This window comes from Pelmatolapia mariae, linkage group LG1 (genome assembly GCF_036321145.2).
Source record: "Pelmatolapia mariae isolate MD_Pm_ZW linkage group LG1, Pm_UMD_F_2, whole genome shotgun sequence".
Taxonomy (NCBI): Eukaryota; Metazoa; Chordata; class Actinopteri; order Cichliformes; family Cichlidae; genus Pelmatolapia; species Pelmatolapia mariae.
In genome coordinates, this window is record NC_086227.1 from 36,299,560 (window position 1) to 36,321,338 (window position 21,779).

A 21,779-nucleotide genomic window follows, 5' to 3' on the forward strand; every position below is an offset into this window, starting at 1 on the left:
GATGATCATGTTTGTGTAGTGTTTACTGCCTCACAAGGATTCACAAGCAATTGAATACTCCCTTCAAAATGCTGCCATCATTAAAAATAAAAGTCCATTAAAAGTTCTATTTACTGAAAATGTGAATTGAGATATATTAAACTTTGTATGTCATGAAGAGCTAATTTGTTGTGGAATATATTTTCTTTAATCCAATGAAATAGAACACTTAAAAGAATTGGTTGGGTCCTCGGGAGACAGAAATCAGAATTTTGGACATAAAATAAGCAAGAAATATGTATATTTCCCCGCAACAAGAAAAAACTGGTGTGGCAAAAGTGGTGATAGTTCCTAACATCTAAGAATAAGCAGCAAACTGGACCCTTCAGTCCTTTCATTCATAAGACTTAGTGTCACAGCTGACGATATATTTCATGGATATGTATTTCATAGGCCTGGGGAGTAGTCCAGGGTGCAGCAGGTTATAAAAATGTTTGTCTGGACATTTAGAATGTGACAGCAAATCTTAATCAGGAATATGGTGGCCATGTGTAACAGAAAGACAACGAACCAGAGACATTGACACTTACAGAGAGAATGACACTTCCTACTCTTCTGTAAGACCACACTTCCTCTGCCTTTGCCGAGTCCTGGGGACATCTCCCATGCATGCTGGGTGTCACAGCAGACGGATGACTAGCTTCACTAGCACCATGCCATTTCCCCTTCTCACACAAAACTGTCACACCCCCCTTCTCCACTCGTTCCCAGCCTGCCGGGCCTTACTGCTTCTTGGCCCGGACTGAGATCGGCACAGACACACACACACACACGCGTGCACACACACAGAGGAAAGTACATGGATATTCATACATGCACACTCTCACAAGAACAAGCATCTATGCCTTTCTCTTTCTCTCTGTGATTTACACTTGGTGGGAAACTGCATAGCCACACATTCATCCCACTAAACAACTCTTGGAGCCTATTTTCTCTCAGGCAAAGTGAGTAACTCTACAAGACTGGATTCACACTGAAATGCTAAAGGTCACGTCACTGGATCTTACCAAACAGCCCATATGGCAAAGAGCGGCAGCAGATGTCGGTCATCACCTCTTTTGCATAATAAGAATAGACTTTTCCTAAAACAGCTGAAAATCCAGCAACACTGTCTAAGCATCCAGCTTGTTTTACTGACTGAACATTCCTGACCTTACATGACTGTTACTGAAGTATAAATGATGGATGATTTCAAGTTTGAGGACTGCTCTGAACGAGTCCAACACAAAGACACTGGTCCCTGGTACGTGCACACACACGCACAAACCCCTGAGCTGTGTGCCCCAGCAGCTTCCAGTACCAGTAATAATTATTAGAACAGTTGCAACCGCTGCCAGGAAATTATCATAAGTAGCCTATTGCTGTTTTTCTCTGCATTCCAATGATTGGAGAATAAACTGGAGAAAAAACAAAACCGGGCATAAAACAAACACTACCCCCAAGACATCACACAACAAACAGAATATTCACGAGTGGGGGAAACTACTGTATAGGAAGGGATAAAAATGTCTCGCTCTGAGAATTCAAGATTTGCCAATAGGAAAGCTGTACACTCTTACAAATCAAAATTTGCCACCAATTTGCTCTTGTTCAGATTTCTGGAGGGGATGGTGGCTTGTTTGTGTCCCCTGTCAGAGTCTGGAGGGTTCTGAAATTAAGCTTGTGACAAAACATGCAGTTACTGTACTAGAAAAAAGCATTCTGCTAGTGCTGCATAGCAGCATTTATTCTTATCAATACTCATGCATTAAAGTTCATTTGCAAAACCACATTAACGCCTCTGGTAAAATCTACCCTGGCTCTGTCTCCCCTTTAAATCTCTCATAAATCTCGGAGCATCCCTTCTTCTACCAGCACCACTGCAGAGAGCCACACTTTTCAATTTCTAGAGTGAGAAAAGGACAGGGGGTAAAAAGCCTCTTCCAGTATTACATCTTTTCTACTTTATTACCAGTCTTCTGGGAAAATGGGGGCAGCTTTGCAGCCTGGCTATCTGTTTACATTTTCTTTACAAGACTATATTGGAATTATAATTGTGTTCTATGGCGCCTTCTTTTGGTGCCTTGCTCTGTTTAAAGGTCCTGTGGACCTGGGGAGATGAAGAAAAATGGACCCCTTTTGAGGGATTCGATTACTGAGGAAGAAAATGCAGCTGCACACTGGCCCTTTTTTTTTTCTTTTTCCCTCTCTGTTTTCCTCCAGGTGCCAATCTCTCGGGATGCTTGATATTAGAGCTGGAATGGCGCTGACACAAGCACATTGAAAAATAATTTCTTTCTGCAACAAAGGTGGAAACAGAAAAAAGGAAATATAAATGGTCCTTATGAATTAGGTGATTAAAAAGAAGTCCGAGTTTGTCCTGCTGACCAGAGAGCCTTCCTTACTCGCTTTGTGAAGCTTTTTTTTTCAACCAAGGTTATCAAAGGTCACAGTGTTCAAATGCTGTCTGTTGATGAATGCTTCGACGTTCCCTCAGAGCTGATATTACACTAACCTTAAAAAAACAATATCAGGTATATGGACATATTCATAGTTTTTGAAGCCAGTCTTTGATTTATATTTTAACAGGAGAAAATGCCCCCCGCCAAATAAAGGGGTAGGTGTGACTAAGAGTTGAAAAGTCTCATTTTCACTTTTTCATATGCACATACTGAGAGTTGTTATTCACTTTCAAATATTTTGCATTTCTCCAGTTTTATTATGTTACAACAAGTAAAAAAGAAAGTGTTATCAGTAGGTAGAACACAATATGACATGCAGGGTACACAAACACAGCATAAATATTCCATCACAATATGGATAATTGCTGATATTCCTGCAGCTCAACTACATTGCGTAGTGCAGTCGAGTGAGACAGTGAATTTGTATCCTTAATAATGTTTGGAATTAATTAAAATGCAAAGCCACGAGCCCAGAGTGCAACCACAGGTGGCAGTGAAGTGAGCGCACTAAGAGCTGTGATGAGTGCAAGCCCCCATAACTCATGTCCATTTAACTGATGACTTCTAATTTTATTATTGTTATTCTTATTATTTTTGCCACCATTTCAATGAGATGAGTTTGCCATTTTATACAACAATTTCCTGTGTAATATAATTCTGTCAATAAGTAATTACTTGCTTGGCAAATTGCTGTGCAAAATGTTCATCGGAGGGGAGAAGATCCATATCAATTGTTCATTTGCATAATGCAAATGAATCCTCCGAGAGGAAAAAACAACTTTGCTGCCATCGCTGACAGTTGGATACCAGCACTGCTGCTGGAAAAACATAAGTGTCTTTACTACAGAGCAGCGCAAAGGTCTACAGCATTTCACTGTTAGAAGCAGGAAACTAAACTCTAAGACGTGGCTGATGGAATGATTTTTTTGTTGCTGTTTGATTATTTTCAGATACAGTTTCAACTGGCAGGAGAAAAAAAAAACCCAAACTGCTACCAATATTTGACAAGTGGATCGGGGGTTTCTGAGTAGCTGTCCATTTGCTGACACATTAGCAGAGGATGAGCTACCAGCAACTCCATTAGGCTTTCTCCTGATAGAGTAACACCATTTTAGCCCCCTGTTTACTTAATATGCAGGATCCGGCCCCCTCTATTTGTTTCTAATCAACTGATAAGACGGAAGGCCTTTTCTGCAGTCCCCGGAGGATGAAAACCAAACTCCTAATGGTCATTAGTAGCAATTATGTTCCGTAACTGGCACACCCCCTCTGCTTTTGCTGTGTTGGCTGCTTAGGCACATGTGGATCCGATGTGGACGCAGGGGACCCTGAATGCAGTTTTAGAGCAGGATACGCTCTGATACACTGCGGCTGACCACAGCTTTTATTTGATGATGGATACGTTTAGTTTCCTGTCTGATTGGGATAAGTTGTTATTTGTGCTTACACATCCGCAGTATTGAGAGAGTTTGTTAGCTATATTTAAAAGCATTGTTACAATGTATAAATTGCTCCATGACCCAAAATACCCCCTAGTCTCCTCTACTTTGAAAGCGTCATTAACACAGCACTCTGACTTTACTGTAATTGCAGCATTGTCAAAGGCATCTTGAGGACACCACATGAAGTCCAACCCGGCATGTAGCAGCACACACACACACACCCCCCCCCCCCCCCCCCCCCCCCCCCCAATTAGCTAACTCAGCTCCTTTTCTACAGGATTCTGGAGACTTGTGATTTTTATGCAAAACCGCTAAGATCAAACGGCCTCTGCCCTAATCCCCTGGGTCGAACCTGGGGAGTGTGATCCTTATCGACAAATGCCGAGCCAGTGCAGACCAAGATCCCATTACGTATTCACATAGACCTTTTTGACACGCATTTTCCCTACGCACCAGTGATGCAACAAAGACAGGAAACCCACTTCTATTTTTGCATTGTAAATGTTAGCACACATTTTGTGTTGATAAAACCTGATCCGAATCCTAACTTGATCCGATGTGGTATTTGTTGAAGCAATGCCGCACACTCACACATCTGCTCAGTTAAATCCCTCCATCCTATTTTCATCTGTGTGTTGGACTGGATATGATCCATTTATGAATCCCCAGAGATAATTTCTAAGAAGCTCCTGTAGATGAATAACTGGATAAGAAATGGGATATTATGGATATCATGACTATTGTTCAGCTACACTGACATATAAATAGAAGCAACATCACACACTTAAACCACAGAGCAGCAGCATGAGAACTGCTAGTGTACTATAGGATTCAGCTGTGCAAACAGGACAACAGAATACCCTGTCACACACTAAAACACACACACATACCCAGAGTGCTCAGCAGTGATGAGGAAGGCCATTGTCAGAAAACTAATAAAGAGGCAGTGTGTTGCTGCAGTGCGGTAATTACACATCCCAGGATATCAGCACAGTATTTATAAAAACACCAGGCATCAACAAAGAAGAGAAGGTCATCAAGGCAGATATGGCATTAGCATTTTGACAGTATACACATTAAGTGTGTTCACACATGGACAGAAATGTGCTTGCGTGAGTGGGCATGCATTGGTACACGGGCACACCAAAAAGATAATGTCATGTTTTTCTTATCTGGCCACTCAACGAGACACATAGACAATGTGTGTTTGTGTTTGTGTTTGCATGTGCATCTGTGTTTATGTGTCTGCATGTAACTGTGTGCAGAGAGAGACGCTGATAAACATGCCACATCTTGGCAAGTGGTGGTTCAAGCAGGCCCGGCTTCTGTAAACACTGAGAGGGCTGCACAGATTGAGATGGAGAGAAACGAGGACCTGTGTGACTGCTTCCATCCAGATGGAGGCTACAATGATTTTGGGGTTGGCCCAGGTCGTTTCCCCCAATGACAAACCATTCAAAGATCTGTGGAGGCATTAAAATATTGCTGCTTCACCACAGCTGTTCATTGTCTTCATCAGCTAACAGCAGCAATGCGGTTTCGTGACGTGGATAAAGCAGAGAAAGTAACATAAAAGGGCACTGTGCCATTTGGCAAAGGGATCTTTTTCTTGGTGTCGAGGAGAGACATCTCAGGAGACTCGGGGGGGGGGGGGGGGTCCCTTAAGACACAGCTCTTTGTTTTTGTTACCTTTAAAGCATCTTTGCACTTTCTAGTCTCACTCTTCAATACTTGCAAAGAATTTCCACAAAGCATACTATGTTATTGACGGTGCTACATTTTTTGGATGCATTTGGTTCAATGCATTACTCAAATACAATTATTAATGACAAATGTGAAAAAAAGCTTCTCTACTTTTCTTTTCTTCTTTGTTTTCTTTTGTTGTAAATTGTAATTTCCAAAATGTAATTCTAAAAGATAGCATCAGAAGTTGAATTGCTATGCATCTTTGACTTTGGCTCCACTCACAGATGTATGTTGGGTGAACCGGAAATTCTAAATTGCCTGTAGGTGTGAATGTGTTATGTGTGTGAGAGAGTTTGTGTGTTCGACTGTGATGGATTGGCAACCTGTAATAGTGCCAAACTATCACCTCTTGCCCAATGCGTACTGGGGCAGGCTCCAAGCCCCATATGACTCCAAGCTGTTTGTAAGACATATTGGTTCTGCATTGGTATACAATTACCAATATTTAAAGCGTCATATGTAAATAAGAACTCAGTATAAAATATTAACTTCCTTAATTTTACTTTATATAATATTTAGATAATATAGCATGCTTTTGTTGCCTACAGACAAAGTCTCCAGAGTGCATACACTGTTGGTTGTGCTTTGTAATATTCAGTCATTTGATATGTACAAATTCTGTGTGGGTGACCAGTAAAGCTAATTTTGCTTCAGTTTCACTGACCATACAGTCTGCTAACCCTGCTAGTGGGCTGAAATTGTTACCAATTCTCAGTCCCATCTGCTATTTGACATTTGAGCACTTCATTTGTTCCTCTGTGTAAGGATTCAATTACAGGGTAACGTACAAATAAAAATAACTGCATCTATATAGGGCTTTACTGATTACTCAAATTGCTTTACACTACAAGCTATATTCACCTGTTGACACACACACACACACGGACACACACACACACACGGACACACACACACACACACAATACTTTTACTGTATACATGCAGCACTTTCATTATCATGTATCTTATCCGAGGACTCTGACATGCAGACCACAGGAAGCAGAAATCAAAGCACCAACTCCTTTGATACAGCCAGTATGACTGAGGTAACAGGACAAAAAATTAAAGACACCCACTTTGCATAATGTGGAATAAACAATGCTGCTCTTACTTTGAGCTCATCACATGCTCACACTTGGGCATTAAATCAGAAGTTCCCTTTTAACATTCAGGGGTGACATTGTGAATATTTACCAAAACCATGATTTTTGTTCTCAAGTATCTCATGATGCCTAAATCTAATCAAGCAGTGAGTGAAACAATCAATCTTCTTGATGATATTACTGTGATGCTGAATGAGAAGGAACTATGGCTGAATTAACCTCTTAAGGTGCCCAAGGGCATAAAGATTCTTGTTGGCTTGTGCTGAAACTACTAATTATTTCACTTTATCTTTTTTCTCTGTTACCCAGAAACCAACTGGCACTCTTGATCTGACAAAGAAACAACTTGGTAAGTAATCCATCCACTTCAAGTAATTAAAAATGCCACAAATTGTGAACATTTGCCAGATTTCTTGAATATGTAAATTAGGCCATTTATTACTAATTTTACACAGTGAACAATGCATTTTTAAAAATGATTAATGTCATCATAGAAGTACAAGACCCATACAATGCATCAATTAAGAAATAATGTAACCTTGTGAGATGTTTTCTGTGTGTTAATCGCAGAAACAGGAAAAAAATAAAGCAATTTGATTTGAAACATCATTAGGACAAAATGAGTTCATTACTAAATAAAGTAAATAAGGTCTCTGAACAAGATTGTACAAGTGGTGCCGCGAGGTCTGTGATGATGTAATAGTTCATACTCTACATCAAAGTTACAAATTTGTAACAAATTCGCAGTTGAAGAAATTACACAAACATAAATGAAGTAGACTAAACCCAGGGCTCTGGGTCTGGAGGCTGAGGGCAATAACCCAGTTGGTAGTCCAGCCTTCGGGGCAATATTAGATAACCGGCTTTTGAGAGCTTCTTGAGAGTCTTGTGTCAACATTCATGTAACACAACATTCTTCAGTCACTAGCTTACCATAGAAAATAACTCTGGCTTTCAGATATCACTTAAGTGCTTGGGCTCTCAGTGCTGTTTCTACATTTATGTACAAAACTGGTTCCAACCTTTTTGTGTAAAACCAAAAAACAAACAACAAAACAAAAGTAAAGAATTCATACATCAGTTTGTCTGTGAAATCATCCTTGTTAGCTTTAACCAAAAGAAATACTCCTGTTTATTCATGTATGACATCACCATTAAGCCATAAGTAATCAACCTCTGCAATGATACTACATTTAAACGCTTTGATAACTTAACTAAATGTTCACCCTCCTCCAACATTACACAAGTCCAGTCTTTCATCAAACTCATTTACGATGATGTTACACTAATTGGATGTTCTATTATTCATAATAGCAGCAGTTTTTCTTGGAACTCTGCATTTCATTAAACCACAATAGAGAAGACCACGCATTGGTGAAGATTTTTTAATATTTCATCAGATAGACCATTGGTGCATGTCCGCTCCACAAGCAGAACAACAAGCATTTACCGCTAGGATAAAGGCAATTAGCCAGACTTCAGTAACAGACGGCCTATAGCCCCTAAAAGCTTTTCACATGTTTCTGGCATCCTCTATTCAGTGTCCCTCAGCACATCATTTTGTTGCCATCGAGAGCAGAGAGCAGCTGAGAGAGGCAACGTAACATGCCGTGTCCCTCGTTGTGCATGCGCCACTAGTAGACACACATACACCAGGAATCTTTGAGAATACTTTCAACATCCTGCATGCTCGGCCCTGATTCCCATTAAGCATTCATGATTCATCTGGATTTTATATTATAACGTTTTGAATTTTTCATGCAGCCACCAACCCCCCCCCCCCCCACACACACACACACACACTCCATCCCCCCCTTCCTCTTCACATCCCACCCCTTTTTCTGATCTGACAGAAAAAGGAAGACTTAATCAAACATCGGAGGAGGGGGAACTATCCAAAGTGTCACTTTCACACACACAAAGACGCATGTGTTTCCATCATCGCCACCTGCTTGTTACATCCCAGATACTTTTTTTCTTGAAGTTAGTTGATTTATAAGACACGGGCTAGATGTATCGCATGCACCTTCGAGACACAAACGCTAGGAAGAAGGATTATTAAAGGGATACAGGTGTATTCACAGGTAGAATGCAAGTAAGGTTGGGTAGTAAAGTATGGCGGGTGTGTGGGTGCTGCCCTTTTACGTTCTCTGTCGCCTCCCTTGGCTATTATTTCAGCTATCTTTTTGCTCTTTCTGCAGAAAGGATCATTAAACCAAAATAATTCATTTGTGAGAAAGGTCAAAGCCACAGTCTGTTGGCACCCAGATACCCGAGTCAGGAGTGGTTGCATTAAGACAGAAGCAAGCACAAAGGATGGAGCCGCCGATTCTCCTTATGTATGTGTGTGTGTTTTCTTTTATTGTCACGTCCGTGATTGAGGTGAGCAACCCCGTGCCTTCAACTCAGCAGTAATGATAATCATCATCTTTAACACCCGTTATAGGTGAAGACACCAATCTTCAAGTAAATGTCACACCCACTGTTTACTAAAGCCACTTTGTTTTTATATTGCATGAGGCAGGTGAGGAGGGGGCTAGGCACTAGCTAGTGAAGAAATAGGAGGGAAGCCAAGGCGTGCCAGTAAGGGAGCAGAGGAAAAATGTTGAGGACTGTCATCTTTTAAGTGCCAGAAATAGGCACTCACCCTCCAACTGATCCAGAACTCCCTCCCCATTGTCTCTCCTGCTCCAGCCCACGTGTGCTCCCAGCTAACCGCGAAGCCAAATGCACATCCAGTCACACAATAACAACATCCATTCTTAACAAGATTACTCCGGCAGTCCCAGTTTGGCTGATGGGACATGCATGGGAGCAGAGGCGCACGGATAAGCCGCCTGCAGCTGCCTGCAGCATTTCACATACGCTGGGATCTATCCATAGGAGAGAGCTTCCTGGGGAGTTGAGCCAAACATCCAGCCCACAAGAGCACACTGGCACGGGAAGCAAGAATCTTTAGCTACTACTGCTGGTTCTGTGGCTTATGCCCACAAAAGACTATGGCAGAGGCAGGGGCCAATTAGCAGGTTTCAGATATTCATAATCTGTTCATCTGAAAAATCAGATTTGAATAATTGTAACCTCATTTACTGCTACTAATGCTTGGCCAGCGATTTGACTTGAAAACACAATCCATATTTATAAGTAAGCAGAATGTCCAACGTCATTCAGATAACTTGTTGCCTAATTTAGCTCAACAAACTTTTCAGCACAGGCAAAACTCGGGTCCGTTAAATTTAACTCTTGATGAAAAAAAAGATGTAATCAAACAAAGCAAAATTGAGCCCATCTTTAAAAGAAACATGGCTAATTTAGACAAAACAATGCATCAGCCAAGCCTGTGAGGTGAACCGCTTTAATTCCTATAAATTAGTTAGAGCAAAGTTCAAGGCAGAGTGCCAGATGATTTAGCCCACTAAGCGCTCCACCTCCGCACAGCCAGCACAGGCCAAGCCCGGTGAGCCAGGGAGAGTGAGGGAAGCAGGAGGAGATGAGAGCTGAGGGGAGGGAAGGCAGTTAAGAGAGGGCTGGGGTAGTTAAGATTCTGACTTAATGAGAGGATAGTGTTTCTCTGGATTATAGCTGGAAGAGTTCGACACTGTTGACTGACAAACAGTGACATGGGAGCAAGCTAATCGCAGCAATGCAGTCCAAGGTGAAACCATAAAGGGACCATTTGTTATGAATTAGTACTGATGCAGAAGCTCAGGAAAGTGGCCCCCACGTGAGCTACTCACTGTACAACATGGATTTAATCATGCTGAGCCACAGATGTGAGTGATAGCAGCAAGCTTGTTATTTTGCTCTGGGACTCTGAAGCCATGTGAATGGATGTGCTTTCCTGTTAAATTATTATTGCAGCTGATGCATGTACACAAGAGAGCTTCCAGGGATGGCGGACGAGGTGCATCATGTGCCCCCTTATGATACACTGAACTGAAACATTATTTCAGCTCCCATAAGAAAATACACAAGGAGGAAATATAGTGTGTAATTGTATGTAATTCCCCGGCAGTGGCTGTATGTGAGAGGAGAAGCAGGAAATTGTGATCTGTGGAAGTCTGGTTGTGAGGTGTGTGTGAGTATGTGTGTGCGTGTTTAAAAACACATAAAGGGGGAAATGAAATCAGTGATATTTTTAAATATGGCATATCATACTTATACTAAATGACACGCTGGTAAAAATAAAATTCTTGGCAATAACATTTAAGCTACAAGCACTGTCAGTACACTGGAAAAGTAATCAGGCCAGTGAGGATGAGATCACCTGGAAATTTGAAACACTGTAGATTTCAACCTGCAATTTCTGCTCAAAGCACATATCGTGCAGTTTAGAGAGAAATCTTTCAGAAATATGACCACAGTGAAAGCCCAGCAAATGTTTGCTAAGATAGACCGGCTATAAAGCTTCGTGGACACACTGTATTTACTCTTGCACACATAACCCTAATGTCTAAATATACTCCATCCAAGCTGGTGTCCGCTCATCTCATTTTAGTCTGTCTCAACACTCCTGAATGGACTGGAGTACAACACACGCATGCACATACACATATGCAGCTTGTTAATGGGAACCAGGATGACAATACAAAGCCATAGACAACCTGTCAAGCTCTTCGAGGGCAACACTAATGTGATCCCACAGCTCTATCAGAGCCATCACTGGGCCCAGTATTTTATTACAGACTGGGAGGGACAGACAGAGAGAGAGATTGGAAAAAAGGAAGGGGGGGGGGGATGTGACCATGGTCCATTGATATAATGGCCCTGCTGGCATTAGTGATGTACTGTACAGGTGAGGCACACAGGGAAAGAGGAGAGTGTGGTAACAGGGCAGGGGAAGGTGCAGGAAGTAGTGGACAGGGATATGTTAGAGTGTTTTTAATGTTTGTTTGTTTGTTTGTTTGTTTGTTTTTTAAGGGAAGGGGGGTTGCTTTTTTCTCTAAACTGCAAATGAAGAGGGAATGGAGATCTAAGAGCTGGAAGACAGAGGAGCTGTAGCTCAATATGGATCTGTGTGGTGCTGCCTGAAGAGAGATTACAGAGCTGTATTCCAGGAGCTGTTGTGGGTGTGAGAAACCAAATGGAATGGAAAGAAGTCCAACAAACATTGATGGGCTTTCCTTTTCTGGATTTGATGACAGCTTTTTTTATTCAACCCTCTCACTATGGCACTGGAACCTGTGTCTAATTTGGGCTATATTTCAGAATTAATTATATCTGAGCCAATGCTTATAATTTATGTGTCATAATGGCTATCAATCACTGGCAATAAATCGGCTAATATTCTCATTAACTCCCACTCCTCATCCATCAATCAAGGACATAGCCAGATATCCGTTCAACTGTTGGAGCCAGAGTAAATTCAGATAAAGGTGGGCGATCCTCATTAACGTCAGGCCAAATTGGCACTACTGAGTCAAGGAGCAAGCTCAACCTTTGATCTGCTCGAGCGGCAACAGTGGCGCCTTTAGCGGGACCAGGGAGTCTGAGGCTTCTCTGGCAGCTGTATTCAGGACTCAATCTCGCCTTAGCTTTGCCTCACTGCTTCACATCGCCAAATCCAAACACTCTGAGAAATTTTAACAATGTCATTGTACCACACCCCATCAGCCCCGGAGGCAAGCTTACTTGGGCTCAAGAGCCACTCTCTCCATAATCACCCCTTCACAGAGAGAAAGAAGGAGAAAGAGGTGGAGGTAGAAGTGGGGGACAGAGACTGAGAGAGGCAATCCAGCTGAGCAAAAGTAGCTTGCATCAGTATTTATAGAGTGATGTCCCACATCTTGTACTAGCAGTCCAAAGCACAGAAAGTAACAAAAAGATCTGAACCGAATTTGAAAAACTGTGCTAGCTAATCGTAATCTATTCAGGTCCAGACTGAGACAGTAAACAGACTGAAAAAAAAAACATTCTCTTCTGATATCATGTGAAGTGATGGGAATTTTACCTTTTCAAATACAAAATTCAATAAATAAATAAACACATACTAGGGACACATATTTTTCCAAGGAACACACGGATGGGTTCAAGCTGTGATCTTTTATCAGTTTCACCTGAACGTACATCTGAAGGGGAAAACAAGAACGGAAGATTGAACCATTTCACACAAGTCGGTACAAGAAAAAAGGTCTTCAATTTTAGGGGGGAACAGAGCTACAGAATATCACCTTTGCTTCCAGCAAAACACCCAGCAGACTTATATTACACCACCGATCTGATAGTGTTCTGGCTCTTCTCGTTGGGAGTTCTGTCAAACAGCTTGTTTGGAAGAATAAAGCTTGCATTTTCTTCCCCAAGAACCTATGTGAAGAAAGACAAAGCATTTTCTTTTCTTCTTTTTTTTGTAGAGATTCATCTGTTGTCTTTGCTGAATCGGTAATCAAAGCCAGATTTTTCTTTCTGCATCACTGTCACTCTTTGCAATCTTATAGTTTCACCTGAATTGATGAATATTAATGGTCCATTATTCTCTTTGTGAAAAAAACACAAAACGCATTCAGTCCTGTGGTGAATAAAAGTGCTAGACAATAGGATGAAGGATCACTCAGTTTAACACATTTTGAGTACAACTCAACCCTGGAATCCATCATTAGCAATACTAACACACCATATGCTAAATGATTGCCTGGAAGTAAAGCTAAGAGTTAAATCTGAGACTGTGAGATTTTCCTTCATAAACTGCCATCAATCTGCCTTGCACTACAAAGAAAACACATTCTGATATCTCTTTGGTGCAAACACAGCAATTTGTTCAGTGTTTGTCTTCTGTTCTAAGGCAATGTTTTGCCTTTAATGGCCTGGTGTAATTGAGTTTCTTTGTTGTATGTTTGAATAATTGAAATTGCTCTGATTAAAGATGCAAAATGGTTGGTAAACATGGCTAATGCCTTGCCAGGCATTGTACAGAAACGCAGAAAAAAAAGTCCTAAATTCGACTACAAAACTCTTTTTTATACTAAAATAAAAGCTATTTTTCACCATTGTGATAATGCAATGGTAAATCGAGAGCTGCTTTGCCTAAAATTACCCTCTGCCTGGTTTCCAGTGGTCTCCATAAGAGTCTTTACTCGCTCAAGTGGTATTGGTATCTCCCACTCATTGCCATCGATGAGCAAACATGTGTCCATATGAACTAGCTCTCTGTTCTTAATGATGGGATATTTCTGAACCATCCTAGCTGATGATGAGTAATCCTAAAATCCCTTCCAACGCTGTTCGTTTTAAGCTACAGCAACACGCTTTCACAGCTGTCTCCCCGACTTCACTTTAACAGGTACTGCATGTCTGCCTCCGCGACACAAGCAGGACTGACGGGGGTTGACGAGCACACCGCTCAGTGAATCACAATGTCGAGAAACGATGCGCTGAAGAAGAACACCAAAAGGGAAGGGGGCTGTCACGCCTTATGGCCGTCCTTCTCACTCTTCCACACCTCCCTGTCCTCCCCCTCCTTTCCTGCATTTATGCTAATAGTCTCTGCTGGGAGAGAGCACCGTGGCTGACACACAGTTAAAAATCAATGGCACAATTTCTCTCAAATACAATCTCTTACTCTTGTTACCAGTATTTGTATAGTCATCAGAGTGCACCAGCAAAAAAAAAAAAAGCTATAGGATGGAAAGAGTCCAGTCTTGGCCTGGACTTCCCTGACAACCATCCCACAACTGCACACGGCCTCACACAGCAGAGAAAATTGTGCAAAATACACAGAGAGCTTTGTGACCCATTTGAATCACACCTCCCACCCATTTGATTCATTTTTTAATTAAGCACGAGAAACACTGGGAAAGGGGAAGAAAAGGAGACAGAGGGACTGAAAGGAAGAGAGATTTATAGTCTTAAAGGGATGCAGTGCCATCTTGGTCTAACACAGGACTTATCTTAGCTCTGCCAGGCATACTCATGAGCACTTAACCTTGCAGTGAACGCTACCCATCATCATCGCTTTGCAAAAAAAAAGGCTAGCTGCCTTTTTCTCTGCCCAGAGCTGCCCCCCAACCCTACCCCAATCCTTGCACTGTCCTTCAACAGGAAGATGCTTATATCTATGACTAACCTATCCTACAGTCAACTTTGCAAAGCATTAACTGAGGCCTTGAGAGAACACATCCTTCATGACCGAGAACATAACTTGATTTTGTGCCACCAATTCTCTGCTGACAATGTGCAGAACATTTGACACTCTGGCCAGGGGCACACAGGACAGTATTCAAAGCAAAAGTGTGTGTAAGCTTGGAACTGAAATCACAACCGTGTTATCCACATATTTATCTTTATTAAAGGGTGCTGACTTTATTCTGTTTTTAGAAACTTTTTTTATGTGGCTAAATATCTGTGGATATATAACTGTCTGGGTGATGATGTGTGAAATGTTCAATTGCAGCTGTGAGCTACTGAACATCTAGCCTGTGAAATCCAGGCTCAAGAATGGAAAATGTGGTTCCGGTGACTGTTTGTTTGTTTCAGAATTCTGAGCAGCCATTGTTAAATTCAGCAGTGGCTGCCTAATTGATACGCTTGAAAAATTAATGCATCACTTAACAGCATTTTTGTGTTAGCATGGTATTTAGAAAACACAGGTGCAAATCCCGCATGGTGGTAAATGTTTAATTGATGCAGCCATATGACTACGCTCAGCATAAACAAAGAACAAAAAAAGACGGAAAGTGAGAATAAAATGATGCACTTGCCTTGTTTTTTTTTTTGTTTTGTTTTTTTTTAAACAAAAAAATAGAAACAACTTTTTTGCATCAGTCCAGCCATCAGTTATAACAGAGGGAGTGAAAAAAAGAATTAAACTCACTGCAACGGCAAAAAGTCACAAACAAAAAAGACATACTAACCAATTATCAAATATTAGCTGTGATAAACTGTTTGCAAAAACGACGACTGAACAAGATCAAATATTATGCTTGATGGCCTGAATCCCTGCCCATGCCAGAGTGGCTGGGTGATATTATGAGGGAGGGATGTGAGCGTGGCTGCCAGCCTTACTCTCCCCAGGTGAATCCCAGCAATGAGCTGTGAACAAGCTGCTTTGGCCGGGCTGGCCAGCAGCCTTCCCCTCCCCTGAAACCTGCCTGACACTTCCACACAGGCCAGGGAGCAGGTGGCCTTTAGCTGCAGGATTAGCCTGCAATTCTGTCCATTACACAGCCACAATGGAAAATGTAACCAGTGCTAAAATAGACCTATTATTTCAAAGGATTTTATCGATGCTATAAACTGTGTCTAAAGAATGCATTTACATGACAAAATACAATACTAACATTTTAAAATAAGAAAGAAAAAAATCAGGGACTGCGGCCTCATCGTGTACCTTTACTTTTTGCAAAAAAAGTAAAGGTTAAGAACTAACAGTTGTGTTTGTTTCTCTGTTTCTGACTAACTTGGATTGCAAGAACATCCAAATGTAAAAGCAAGAAATGTGCCACCATTATTTGATGGGAGCTTAATTATTTCCATAAGCATTTTCTGACCCTCTCTCGCTGCCTTCCTCTCTCGTCCCCATATCTCTGTTTCCCCTTGACAACCACAACCCTCCCACTGCCCATGGGAAGAACAAAAAAATGGAGGGAGCATTCAAATGGCCGAATTAATGTTTCCACACGATAAGCGAGCTTAATATAATGCTGACAATCACAGCACTCACCCTGCCAACTAGAATTGGATCTGGTCCAGAAAATTCCTCCAGCACAAACATTTGATTCCAAACCCATCCTCTCTTGGCGCGGCTTAGTAATCTTTGTCCTTCGCCAACACCGCTCGCCACCACTGCGGACCCACCAGTTTGTGTACTTTTGGACTGGCCTATGATAGGAGTCATAGACACGGACAGAACACAAGTAATCCACACCAGCAGCAAGGACAGCCACAGATCCATGAGCATCTCCTCAGACCGCTTTGGCATCCTGTCGCTGTGTGTTTTGTTTGTTTATTTGTTTGTTTGTTTTACGGGATTCTTCTCTCAGCGTTGTTTGTCCCCTCCTCTCTTCAGATCAACCGCTCCTTCTTAGATAACAAGAAAAGGTTACTTGTGTCCTCCTTTAACAGCAGTGCTTGCATTCATGGTGTGGTAAAGGTCACTTGCACACCTTGGCATACCTCCATAGCATTTGGTGAGGGGGTGACTCTCTTAGCACAGCATCCATTTGGCATTATTCCGAGGGGGGGACCTGCAACGAAGAAATCACAGTTTGTTAGTTGTCCCTTGGTTTTGTGGGGAGCTGTCAGAAGATGATGAAGACAGAGAGAGGCAGAAAAAAACAAAACAAAAGCAAACTAAAAAACAGAGTCAAATTAACAATTGAAGAAATCAGATGACACAGATAGCATGAGAGGCAAGTAAAAATGTTTCTAGAGTAGCAAAATGATACAACAAAGATGTTTTTAAAAAGAAAATGAATTCTCATTTTAGGATAAGAAGTCTGGATGTCACTTCATCTTTACAAATGATCTATCTGTAGCAGCCTGACCCTTTGCTCCAATCTTGTTTTCATATTATTCTGCTACAACAGAACAAATGGCTGTGTCTCCACTCTGAGGCTATTCATCCTGAAATATCAGATTGCTTTGCTTTAATCTGTTGTTCTGGGGATTATCCTGATAGATTTTGAGAAATTACACGTTCCTTGTGATTAATGTTTTGACAATACATTTCGGGTTAAGCATTGTTAAAACCTGCAGTCATATTCCTTAGATATTGGTGCGTGCATGCATGCAATAGCACCAGGTTTAAATAGAGAAGCTGGCAGCAGGTGAGCCATGTCAACAGCACTGCAGCTCACTGATATCCAAGTAATCCAGATGAAATAATTGCTGAGGTATTTAAAGCCATGTTTACTCACTGAAACAAATATGTAATATTACACTTGAACTGCTGTTTTCTGATAAGCGTGAACATAAAGTTGTTTCCGTAAACACAGAAACACAAACACACAAAATTGGATACAACAGACTGATGTTACCGGAACACATGATAGAAGAAGTGAGTAATGTAAATTTTGCCCTTCAATCAAGAACAGTTTCGGCTCTTTAAATGCTTCGCTCAGTCTGACGGGCAGTGTTCAGCTGAATGCAAAATCAGAGGGTAAAACAGGCACAGGTACAAAGGGTTGGCTTTGAGTTGTCCTCAGCTAAAACTGATGGAGGTGGAGATGCTACCGGAGCACAGAACGGCTTACTTTCAGCGCGGTGTCAGTCTTAGTTTTGGTAACTTTTACTATACACCGAATGTCACTGTGGTCATAGGCTGTGTGATTACAGCGTCGCATTCCGAAGGACAGTAACGATGAATTCCACCTGAAGCTGCACTATAACAAAGTGTGAAGAGATCCGAATTACTGTGACACCGACCCGGAGACTAAGAGATCCAGGACCAGGTTAAGAAAAAAAAGATTAAAGAAGAAGAAGAAGAAAAACGGAATTGCATACAGATGAGAGAGTAAGAGAAACTGGTAAAATACCAAATTGTAGCCAACTTAAAAATCTTCTCTCCGAGTCAGTCACATTAAATCACTGACATCATTTCTTCGGCATTTTAAGTCACTGTGGTGCGTGACAGAGCAAGCGATTTCAGCACCACGGAGACAGAACAGCTCCCCGCCAGAAAGCAGCCGGTCCAGACAGCTCAGCCGCGAACAGAGCGGCGAAGAAGAAGAAGAGCTGTCCAAGGTAGGAAATTCCCACATAGGGAGATTTTAATTGCTAGTCAACGAGCAAAATGAAAGGATAAACCCCCAAAGTTTGAGCTTACTACTCGCCTTTCATGGCTTTAAAATAGTCTGAGGCAGTATCCCGATTACCCAAATTTGCTCTCTATCTGAAGTTTTACCCTTTGAGGAGACAGTCACTCCGTGTCATCGCATTAAACGTGCATAATAATTAAAAAAGAAAAAAAGCATTCAGACATACACGACCGGCTTATACTGGTGACGGAAGCATGAATTACAAAAGAGGTAGCCTAAGTTGCTGAGCTCTCTGTAGACTTGCTCTGTCGCTCCGAGTCACCTCGCTCCTGTAAACGAGCCCGGTAAAATGCGCTGAAGCCACGCGTTGGAGAAGGGGGTTATAAGAAGTCCTGTTCAATCTCTCCACAAAACACCAATTTACCTCAATAATACCTGTTAGGTTTATATATTATGGTGGTGGGCTGTACTTACTAGTGAGACTTGCATCCTTTTCCACTGCTGCATTATTTCTCCCCTTAAAACGCCAAAAACTCCAATGCGTTTCATTCGAGGCGGTGGGTAAATAAGCAAAGGCGGAGAGGCAAACGGCTAGAAATCCTTCCCGCAGTTTGTCAGTGCGGAGTGACAGTGTTGGTGTTGTATTTAAGAGCTCCTACAGGCTTGCTGGCCGACTGGAAAAGTGAGGAAGAGATGGAGGAGAGATGCACGGTGGCGAAGAGAGCCTCCCCTCCACTGCGCTCATTGGGTTGATGAGGAGTCGGGTCAACAGGCGCACAAATGAATGCATGCCGCTCTGCCCAGGCACGGACGCTCAAAGGTTATCGTCTCACATTGCCGGCTGCAGCTGTAGGTATTATCTAGATGTGTGCAGGTAAAACGGTTCTTATCGCAGTGTGTGTGTGTTTTCTCTACTCTCTCTTTTTTTTTTTTAGTAAGTGACGCATGCGTTGGCCTTCGCTTCTCCGAGTTAATAATGAAATGAAATAGGCCAGACGACCGGTGAAACGAAGCCGAGTTGCTCATTTACAATGCCATTTGATATGATTAAACAATAAACAGATGGACACACACACTGCGGGGCTACCATGGAAAGCAATGGTAAGCAAAGAACACAGAATACAATGGTCACATTTATTTGCATTTTTCGAAACTAAAGTTTGTGTAAATAAAAAAAAGAAAAGAAAAGAAAATAATAAAAAGGGCGTAAAGCCCAGAGTTTTAGAAAACAAGGAGAAAGGAAAAGGTTAAACAGGTCTTTATTAAGACTGTTAGTGAAAAGGTCACGCTCATCATTGCATGCCTGAATGTGCGTGTGTGTGAGTGCAGAAAAGTGCATGAGTGACAACAGAGGCCCGTGCTGCTGTCCACATAGAGAGCCCTCTAGTGTTTGTATAGCTACTTGGCAGCAGTCACGGGGGGGCTTCATTAGCGCAGCGGGAAAAGATTGTCAGTATACTGTCGTTCTTGCTGTCTTTTTCCCCCGAATCTCTTTGTGAAACTCACTCCGTTCCACTGAGCACCGAACACTTATTTGCCTTCTCTTTGTTGCAATGATAAGTCACGTTCCCATCACTTCAACACAAGAAGTTGTTACACCTTACCACCTTAACACACGAGAGTTGTTCCTCTTAGGTTTTTCCTGGTGGAGCCCTTTTGACCCAAGTGCCAGACATCCCAATTAGCAAAGACATCAAGTCTACCATTATTTATTTTTTGTACCATTTAATTTTCCTCCCACTCATGCTTTGATGTTGCAGCTGCATTTCAGATGGGAATTCTCCAATCATCTTTTTTAAAAGCCCCTACTGCATAATGCATAAGGCTGTAAATCTTGAGCTATGTTACTCTTTCTCGATATGAATGAAGATTTCACCGACTGACACTTGAAGCGTAGCAGATATGTGTGGATAAATGTATAAGAATGACTGCTTGGGAGGGGCTGTGCATTTAAAAAACAGAAAAATACTCCAAACCTTAAAGTAAATAAAACAGCCAAAAGGCATATTACAGTAGCTGAAGCTAATATTTCTTAGATGCAGTCTAATCTTCCTCTCTCTGTCACACACGCACACGCACACACACACACATAAACACTGCCTAACACAAGATGTCAAACTTCAAAGCGCAAGCCCTAATTCATGTTTAATACAAGAATATACACTTTCATAAAACTTGCATTGTCGTTATTCATTGCACGTTCTTTCAAAGGTAGGGTAACAGCTCCACTGACATCAGGTGAATCTGAAACTAACTAATCATTCAAAAATCTCCTTCTGTGAGCAGCGTTTTGTGCAAATTAGAAGGTTTCAGCTTTAAATTAGTGATTAATTCCACTGACATGGCCCCTGCCAGTGATCAAAATATCAGATGGCTTTGAAAAAGGCAAAGTAAGTGAAGGGGAAATGGTCTTTGGAACCCAAGCATCCTCAATCGATCATTAGTTACTGCTTTGTCAGTAGTATTAATCACAGAGCTGTTGCAGCGTGTGCCACATTTCCACGTCTGAGACTCCACATAACAAGTCATCACCACAGGGATTGTTAGCATATATAAAGTTTGTTGTTTGTTTTCTTCTGCTATTTCTTGACTGTTCGACATCTAAAGCACAAGCTTGTCCACACTTATGGATAGTCATTCCAGGGTATTCTCTGTTTAGGAGTTCACGAGTAGGCATAATTTTGCTGCCCCCACTAATTTCACAGAGTCTCCAACCCAACACCTAGAACTCATTTTAATAAGCAGTGAGCCTTGAAACAGCACTGGGCTAAGGTTGAGATAACTAGAAACTTTAAACTAGCCCATTAGCTTGACATCCCTCCTGTGCTCTGCTTGACTTTATTGGTGTTATTGCTAATAGCTTCTAAGTGAACCTCTATCTTCCCTGCTGTGTTATCTCTTGAAAATTGTAATCGTCCTGATAATAATATGATCCTGATCACCTGATCATCATACATTTTACTTAGTACTTTGATCACTATTGTTGTGCCTTGCAATGATGACTCAAACACACTTCCCCACTTGCTCTGTGGGCATTCTTTATCCTTCAAGTGTGGGTCCTCTACCAGAGGCCTGGGAGCTTGAGGTTCCTCTGTAATATCTGTGCGGTCCCTAGGACTAGGTTTTTCTGGATAGAGATATCTGATGTCATTTCTGGGGTCTGTTGGAGCTACTCATCAAATTTGAGGGTCAGTGCACTGAGTTCTCTGATTACCATGGTAACCATTGTTGTTTTCTCCTTCCACATCGTTTCTAGCTCCTCTCTATGCAGCCAGGAGAGAGGTACAACAGTGAGTGCTCACAACCAATAATAAAACA

At 41.7% G+C, this 21,779-nt stretch overlaps 1 protein-coding gene across 2 annotated transcripts in view; it reads right to left on the bottom strand.

Moving 5' to 3' along the window:
- The window catches only part of cdh8 (cadherin 8), a 98,363-nt gene extending 79,144 nt beyond the window's left edge, over window positions 1–19,219 (bottom strand). For both annotated transcript variants that reach the window (XM_063480253.1, XM_063480247.1), the window contains exons 1-2: window positions 18,936–19,219; window positions 16,427–16,949 (exon numbers count right to left, since the gene is read on the bottom strand). In XM_063480253.1, coding sequence (XP_063336323.1) covers window positions 16,427–16,684 — 258 coding nt within the window. In that variant the 5' untranslated portion in view covers window positions 16,685–16,949; window positions 18,936–19,219. The remainder of the gene's footprint in view (window positions 1–16,426; window positions 16,950–18,935) is intronic.
- Between the last annotated feature and the right edge of the window lie 2,560 nt (window positions 19,220–21,779).